At 41.0% G+C, this 8,504-nt stretch overlaps 1 protein-coding gene and 3 non-coding genes across 5 annotated transcripts; all 4 read left to right on the top strand.

Annotated features, from left to right (window-relative positions):
* The first annotated feature begins 225 nt into the window (after window positions 1-225).
* RPL13A (ribosomal protein L13a) lies at window positions 226-7,573 on the top strand. 2 transcript variants are annotated; one of them, XM_026677462.2, is made up of 8 exons: window positions 226-370; window positions 1,644-1,716; window positions 2,547-2,612; window positions 3,951-4,052; window positions 4,535-4,620; window positions 4,825-4,884; window positions 5,896-6,018; window positions 7,443-7,573. In XM_026677462.2, the coding sequence occupies exons 1-8, from the start codon at window positions 356-358 to the stop codon at window positions 7,527-7,529; spliced, it is 612 nt and encodes a 203-aa protein (XP_026533247.1). In that variant the 5' UTR covers window positions 226-355; the 3' UTR covers window positions 7,530-7,573. The 2 variants fall into 2 exon arrangements, with proteins under 2 accessions (XP_026533247.1, XP_087802929.1); XM_087946803.1 differs by having other exon boundaries at window positions 361-665.
* LOC113418626 (small nucleolar RNA Z195/SNORD33/SNORD32 family) lies at window positions 3,054-3,137 on the top strand. Its single transcript, XR_003371780.1, has one exon. It is a non-coding gene; the product is annotated as a small nucleolar RNA Z195/SNORD33/SNORD32 family (small nucleolar RNA).
* On the top strand, window positions 4,670-4,750 carry LOC113418628 (small nucleolar RNA SNORD34). The gene has a single exon (XR_003371783.1). It is a non-coding gene; the product is annotated as a small nucleolar RNA SNORD34 (small nucleolar RNA).
* On the top strand, window positions 5,482-5,564 carry LOC113418627 (small nucleolar RNA Z195/SNORD33/SNORD32 family). Its single transcript, XR_003371781.1, has one exon. It is a non-coding gene; the product is annotated as a small nucleolar RNA Z195/SNORD33/SNORD32 family (small nucleolar RNA).
* Window positions 7,574-8,504: the final 931 nt, after the last annotated feature.

The following is an 8,504-nucleotide window of genomic DNA, read 5'->3' as shown; positions in this document are numbered from 1 at the left end:
TCGAACTCTCTTCCGGTCAGTCCTTTCACACCCGAAAAGCCCACCTTATTCTTGTACTACTTCCTGTCACGTTTTGAGCTTAAATCTTACAAAGGAACTTTCAACTGCCGAGGAAAGAAAACGTTCATCATAGAGAAGAAAAAAATTATAGAGCGGCACCATTTCCAGACCTTTGATGGAAGAGAGCGGCTGTCTTTACCGGTAGTACCGGCTTCGCACCTCTGTAGTCTTTCCTTTAGGCGTAACGTCATATCCGCCCCTGTGGTTCTTAACATTTCTTAAACCGGCCGGAGAAGGCAACCCCGTGGAAGTGAGGGGGTGGAGTCTTTTCCCCTGTGGCCGCAGAAGAGCCGCCATGACGGAGCCGAAGGTGCGCGGGTGTTGAATGCCTTTTTTTTGTTTTATTCGCGGGGGGAGCGGGGCAGATGGGCGGGCAGCAGGGTTTGAACGGCGTCCCTTTTCACCTCCTGTCGGGATTCCCGGCGATTGTCGGGTTAGAAGGGAGAGGGATCCCGTGGAGATGATCTGGGCCTGGAGGGCGAGAGGGAACGGGTGGGAGTAAGCATGGCTGTGGATGGATTAGATTCCCGGCCCGCAGCATTTACTGCGTTTCTTTCCTTCAGGGCAAACTAAATCCTCCCCCACCTCCAGTTTAGCCTGATTTGGTATGTAAAGAAGATTAAATGCTAGCTGCTTGATCGGCGTAGACACGTGTCGTCTCCTTCTGAAGACGACAAGGGAGGCTTGGGTTAACGGTGCACTTCGGAGCATCAGCCAGGCGGCCAATATTTCTCCACACCGGCCTTAGACCAAGTTGGTGCCTTACAAGGGCCATCGCTATCCAGCAGCATAGCCAAATCCTTGGGGGAAGCAGGGTGGGGGAGAGAATATGATGTTTTTAATTGAATGCACCGGGAAAGGTATTAGAAGCGGGAAAGCTGCTTTTTAGTGTTAGAAGAATAATTCGTGGTTTCCACGAGCTGGGGTGTGAAGCAAGAATAAATCGGTGAAATCCAGACGAGCTGTGAAAAGATTTTATTCTCCAGAACAAAAGGCTCTGACCTCATTGTATGCTGATCCCAACACTATTATTCCTGCCCTCCCTGGTTTTTTTCAGTTGAGGCTTAAAGTTGTATGCTTGCTGAGTGTGTTCCACACTTTTTTTTAATGCATAGCTGTAGCCTTATTTTCTACTGAGTGGATTATCTGAGACTATTCCAGAATTGCTCAGTTGTGATAGCTAGGTAGAAAGATAAGATGAATGAGAAAGAAAGATGAATGAGGAATAGAAGAGAGAAAACTGCAAAAAAAAGAGAGAAGAAAATAACAGGCTTAGTTTTGTAGGAAATAAAGCTGTGAAAGATGCTGTATCCCTTTGGAAAAGTTGAGCGCCAAATTCCCATGCTGTGAAGCAGGGGAGTAATGCTTGCTGAATGCTGCTAGCCTTGCTAAGTAGAAGCTGATGCTTTTTGGATTGGGGAAACATCCCCATCATGTCTAGAGCTAAACAATGATTCCCCCCCTCATTTTCATAATTGGTAGATTATTTAAATCACTGTGGTTTGAGAAGAGAATTTATTTAGATTCTAGAAATGTTCCTTATATATGTCAATAAGCATCGTTTAAAAACTTCTCTTTTCCAGGTATTGGTGATTGATGGACGTGGCCATTTGCTGGGTCGCCTTGCAGCCATTGTCGCTAAGCAAGTGTTGCTGGGTGAGGTTTGATCTATATGTGGGAGAATTGTGTTACTCATCCCAATGTATGGAAGGGGTATTAGCGAGTCAAGGACTTTACTAACTATATGGAGATGCTTTTTGATTTGAATCTTACAAATATTGAAGCAAATTCTGAGATTATTCTATTTTTTCTAAGAATAACTAAATTAAAGTATTTTGTTTAAACTTAATTTTGGTATTTTGATAGAAGTCTCCATCTAGAAAAGTTCATACTCTTTTCTCTACTTCAGCTGTGTAGGATTCTACTTCCTTAAAGTCTTTGGTCTTAATATAGGTTGCATTTTGAACCATATTTTAATGTATTAATTTAGATTTTTAGCCTGATAAATCCCTGGCTAGTCATTATGTGTGCAGTTTTTTGTACTATAAGGTAGTTTTACTGGAACTTAAAAGTATCCTTAAAAGTCAAGGTCAGTTCCTGGAAACTTTGTGAAATTTTCTGGACAAGTTATATGGAAGAAATTTGTCCTTATTTTCTTCCAATGTGCCCTTTCAGTTTTCCAAGTTGCCCTTCAGATTTTAGATGTTACGGTAGTGTCTGTTATGGAAAGTACTAGCCTGTTCAATCCAATTCTGTGTTTAAATTCACTCAAGCTTAACTAGGTTTTCCCAACCATTCTTACATAAGCTAATTTATTCATCTGAGGATTGATAAAGCAACGAAAATTTGGCATACTGTAATAGACTTTTGAGGATACAAGCCTACAATTTGTAACAGATACTAGACATCACTCTTTGAAACTTTTATGTCCAATCTGTATTCCATGTCAGAAGACATACTTTAACCTTACTTCCCTTTTCCTTCAGGGCGCAAAGTTGTAGTTGTGCGATGTGAAGGGATTAACATATCAGGCAACTTCTACCGCAACAAATGTAAGTAAAACTGAGGCTCCCAAATCTGTCAAAATAATTTGGGGAAGACAGTAATACTTGGCAACCCTGCTAGGGGGTATATGAAAGAATTGTGTTGATATCTCCTCTTAAAATCTTTGTGGAAGAATTCTAATCATTTTGCACTGTTGAACTGTATAACTGATAGGTTGGTACTTTATTAACGTCTTTTCACTGCAGAGAATCTTAAGAAAAATGTAGGGATGGCCAGGAAAACAATACCAGAAGCTGCTCTTCCAACCTCTCTTTGGGAGCTTTAGCTGACATGTTAGTTTGGTATACTCTATGTACATTGCATCAAGATTTGGATGCTTTTTAATAACAATGTCCCCATTTTGCACAAAAGAAAAGACTAGATAAGAACGGGTGACAGAAAGTAAGACTGTCATGTGATAAATATCAAGAATGGTGTCCGTATGAGAAGTGGTCAGTGATGATGCCTTACCACCTTTAATTCGAGTGTCATGGCCATGAGACAACTCTACATGCACTACCATCTGAGACCACCAGCCTATTCTGAAGAGCCTTCTTCACTCTGTAACCACCCATAGGATTTGCATAGGCTCTGAAAGTAGAACTGCTGGTGCTACTTCCCTTCTTTTTTTCCATGTTGAATTTAAGGCATTGTGGCACCAGTTGCTTAGGATGAGGAATACAATGTAGGGATAATTTATTCATTTATTCCATCCATATAAACAATCTCAGCCAGGTGAAAAAGCCATGTTTTGAAAGGGCTTTCCTAGATGGCAGGAGGCTTGATCCATGCAGATTATAGGGGAAGAGGGGTTCAAACAGTCCAGGTGCAGCAACAGGAGGTACATTTCTGAGGCCCCATAAAATGATGTAATTTTAACAAGGGGACTGGGAGCATTTCCACTGTACTAGATCTAAGAAGATTAACAGATATAACTGAAGAGAGGACTGTCCCACAGGTAACTGTGCCAGGGAAGGCTTTTTCATTGCTGACCAATGAATTTTACCTGGAGACCGATTGGCAATCAATGCAGCTTGCAAAGAAATTATCTGGATGCACCCATTATTAATATATTTAATAATAAAGAATCTTAAGAGTAAAGTGAGAATTCCAAAGTCCATACATTGTCATTTACACGAACCTGATAGTTTTCTTATGGGAAGTTCCTGTATTCTGAAGGTAGTTCTTCATAAATGTAGTAGATGATTTTGTTTGTCAGTATGGAAATTTGATTCTTCCATTTAGCAGCTAGACATATAAATGAGCTGTGTTGTCTATGGGGTTCAGCTCACACTAATCTTTCTGATCTGATCTAAGCCCTTTTCTATCTGTCTCTATTCTTTCAGTGAAATACCTTGCTTTCCTCCGCAAGCGTATGAACACCAACCCATCCCGTGGCCCATATCACTTCCGTGCTCCCAGTCGAATTTTCTGGAGAACAGTTCGAGGTGAGTGTTATTTTCACCTTGAAAACAAGTGATCCCTTAAAAAAGAATAAGTTACATTTTCAAAATCCCTGCACATATTTGAGGAATATGTGATTTGGTACTTAGTGGGAGTCCACATTACCAAATTTGAATGTGCAGTTTGAATGAGGTTAGCATTCCTTAACCCGTTCTTTCCAGATTATGATCAATGCCCCTGTGGTTTGGCAGTTGCAACAGTTGTAATTCAAAGCAATTAAAGGATCCAAATGAGCAAAGACTGTTAAATTTGGGGTGGAGTAAAGTAGTTCTAATGCAGGTTACTTTTGTATATATGTTCGTTCAGTAATCACATTTAGTCCTGCTTCATTGTGCTCAGCGTTGCAGATATTATTTCATTAATTAGGAGGGAACTATTTACATTTTCCTATATGTTGTAAGGGGTCAGATTAGGGGGTCTCTGCTAACCCTGTACACCTTTCCCATTTGTCCCCTCACTCCACTAGGAATGCTCCCTCACAAAACCAAACGTGGTCAGGCTGCCTTAGAGAGGCTGAAGGTTTTTGATGGCATCCCTCCACCTTATGATAAGGTAACTTCTTGATGTTGAAGAGAAATTATCTTGACTCCTTGGCTTCCTGTTCTGTCAGTGATGTTCTCTTTTTTACCTACATTGTTTGACTTAAGATGTGAGAAAAAAAAACCCTAAGACTGAGGCAGATCTGAGCATCCCTAGTTTTGCTCAGAGCTGCTTTCATTATGCAAGTATTGCTAATGGTATATTCTTTTCTTGCAGCGCAAGAGAATGGTCGTCCCAGCTGCTCTGAAAGTGGTCCGTCTCAAACCCACACGCAAGGTAATTGTTATTTTTAAGAATTAACAGTAGGAATTTAGTACATTGTTTCTTTGCTTGACAATCTGTTGCCATTAAATTCTAAATTAAGGAGGACCCCTAGATTCCTATGTTAAATATGCAAATATGATTTCAGAAGCTCCTTTTCTCTGGCTAAAAGAATTGAGGTGAGAAAAGGTGATTGGAGGGCTTGGAAACCCCTTCATTGCTTAGATGGTATCAGGCAAGAAAGTTGACATTACTGACCAGATCAGTTTTCAGCCTGAAAATGTAGCAAACATATACAACTTCATAGTGCTTTACAGCCCTCTCTAAGTGGTTTACAGAATCAGCATATTGTCCCCAAGAATCTGGATCCTGATTTTACCCACCTGGGAAGGAGGGAAGGCTAAGTCAACCTTGAGCGGGTCAGGATTGAACTCCTGGTTGTGGGCAGAGTCAGCCTGCAATAGTTCATTCTGATCACTGCACTATCACTGCTCTTATAGTAGTGGTATTTTCTCCTACAGCATTATTGTTAGATTGGTGCTGATTTGGAATCTTGGCCTTACTAGCTATTTGAGAGATAGTATACTACATTTGTTAAGGTACTGATGTAAGTAGGTCTGTGATGATGACATTCCACCATATTTCGAGTTTCAAGACCATGAGACAACATTTCATGCACTACCATCTGAGACCTGCCTTTTGTAATACACTATGATATTTGAGGGAGTTGGCTTTCTGGGTTAGCAAGTCTGGCTGATGGTGAACAAGAATTCTGATTCTACTAGCAATGCTGGTTGGAGATCCAATCCGTTGAGATCCGGCACAACCTCAAGACAGGCTGGGAAGGACTCTGCTAACAGAATAACGACCATGCTAAAGGCTCAGTTGTCTGCGGTTTAGGGTGTGTGGAGCACTAGGAATAGCATTAATAGGAATATCTGGAAAAATGAAATTTAGCAAGAATAGAGGGTGTGAAAATTTGATGCTGGGACTGGTCATAAAATGTTGCTTTTTTCTTCCACACAGTTTGCTTTTTTGGGCCGCCTTGCCCATGAGGTTGGGTGGAAGTACCAGGCCATTACAGCCACTCTGGAAGAGAAGCGTAAAGAGAAGGCCAAGGTTCATTATACAAAGAAGAAACATCTTATGGTGAGTTAACCTTAGCTTATAATTGTAGTGAAGGGTGTTCTAGACAGCGGTCGCCAACCGGTGAGCTGTGGCCCACTGGTGGGCCGTGAGAAAATTTTGGTGGGCCTCAGAGAAATCTCACCCCCAGAGCACCCCTCCAAAGCAATTGATCCAGGCTGCGCAGAAACACAAGGCTGCGCAGCCCACATGGCCTGTGGGAACCCTCCCCCGCCCACTACTTACCCAGCAAACTTGCCTGCTAAATTGCTATTTTTCCTTTTTCCGACCATCATCTGTTCTGCTGTGCTGGGAGATTTAGATTAGCTAGGAAGCAGGAAATGGTTGGATTTCTTGCTTTCTAGCTAGTCTTTAGATCTTCGGCTCTGCTTTGAAGCACAGCCAAACCTCCCTTAGGACTGAAGTTTCTGTTATTCAGTGCAGACTCAGCAAGCAAATTTGAGAGCCTGAGCTAGCCAATGGCAGATAGACAGATCTCTGAATGAGTCTGTGATTCTGTGAGCAACTCAATCTGTCTGCCTGTTTTGCCTGATTTTGGGTAAAAGTTGCTCTTTTTAATAAAAAATTCAATATTTACATACATGGTGTGTTATGAGTTAATTTTATGAGTTTGCTTGCAAGCAAATTTTATGTGACAGAATGAGCTAGCTGATGGCAGATAGATAGATCTCTTAAGTGAATCTGTGATTCTGTGAGCAACTCAATCTGCCTGCCTGCTTTGCCTGATTTTGGGTAAACTGTTGCTCTTTTTTTATATAAAAAAAATTCAATATTTATAACATTTACATACAAGCCATGCCCAGCCAGTCACATGACCACCAAACCACACCCACAAATTAGGCCAACCCTCACAGAACTGGTTAGTGGTCCCTGGGATTTAAAATTACGAGTTTGGTGGTCCCTGGGGTCCAAAAGGTTGGCGACCCCTGTTCTAGACCAGTCCCGGTCTGCGGCATGCCACACAAACAAGTGAAGCCCCATCTGTGGGATGCAGACAGCATGCAAAACCACGCCCCTTCCTGTCCACAGCAAAACCTCTCCACAGAACCGGTCCCTGGTGCTCCAAAGGTTGTGGGCTGCTGGGTCTAGAGTAGCCTTAGCAGAGAGGTAGCTTTCTCTCTTTCCCGCTCCAAATCTTGCATATCAAAGGCTGAGTGGAGAAATGCTTATGCTTGGAAGTCCCAGAACATGTGAATTAAAAACGGAGGGGAAAAGCAATAAGTTTAGATTTCACCATGATAAACTACTAATTATCCAGCAGGTGGTAAAAGTAGGGAATCTGAATTATTCTGTGACTGAGTTCCCTGATAGTTTGCCTAAGTAAGTTGTGTAATTTCCCAGCATTGGATTTTTACCATTTAGCACTTAACCTGTCTATTAATACCTTGTTGCTGTACTGAGCCCCTTTTTTTCTTTCTCCTTTTTAGAAACTCCGAAAGCAAGCAGAAAAAAATGTGGAAAGCAAGATTTCTAAATACACAGATGTCCTGAAGCATTATGGCATCTTGATTTAAATTAAGGACTAGGATTCAGTCCACAATAAAGCATACTATTTACAGTCCTGTATTTTAAGTTTTTTTATTATTCAAAGGAGCATTTCAAGTACTTTTTCTCTTAGCAATAGCTCCAGTTGATGGGAATGAATGTAGGTAGTCTTTGACTTACGATCACAATTGAACCTAAAATTTCAGTGGCTAAGTGAAACATTTACTCAGTGAGTTTTGCTTCATTTTACAACTTTTGTTGCAACCATCATAAATGGTGGTTTATGCAAAGCCAAAGCAAAGCCAATGAGTGCTAGGTGTCTGAATATTTATCACATGACCATGGGGATACTATAATGGTCATAAGTATAGAAAACAGTCACAAGTCACTTTTTTCAGTGCTGTTGTAACTTCAAATGGTCATTGTAAATTGAGGACTATCTACCTGTATTTGATTTTCTGAGCTAGATTTTTTTTCAAGGATGCAAGACAGTATGGGTGTCTGTTCTCTAACCAAGGGATTTTCAAAGTGTGGGTCCTCAGCAACTAAGTAAAATTAAAATTCTTTTGCTAAATACAATATTAAATGCTGATTTCATATTATGGGCACAGGAGCTGCATATCCAAACCACAGAAGCAAGGCTCCAAATAAGTTTTTATAGATGAATAACCCCATGAAGTTAGCTATCATTCAAATGCTACCAGCAGCAGTATTATATTATTTCTTAGTTCTAGGCAGCTCGATGGAAGCTTCATCTGGTCTTCGTTCTTACCGAATTCATTGGAGTCACTAAACCATCTTATGCTGTCTACCTAAACTATTCACATTTTGCTGATGCAGTGATTAGCAACTGGAGCAAGCTTAAAATGTATGCTTTGAGTCAAATATCGTACTTTTGCATCTTTAGACTTGACTTTTCCAATCCCCAGCATCTCAAAATACTTAACGTGAAAAAATAGCCAGAAACTTTCAGGGTGTCAGCAATCTCATCTCGCAAGGCCTTC

This window comes from Notechis scutatus, chromosome Z (genome assembly GCF_049901735.1).
Source record: "Notechis scutatus isolate UNSWTSFEM ecotype Mainland chromosome Z, rNotScu1.2, whole genome shotgun sequence".
Taxonomy (NCBI): Eukaryota; Metazoa; Chordata; class Lepidosauria; order Squamata; family Elapidae; genus Notechis; species Notechis scutatus.
This window is presented reverse-complemented; position numbering and strand designations above follow the sequence as displayed.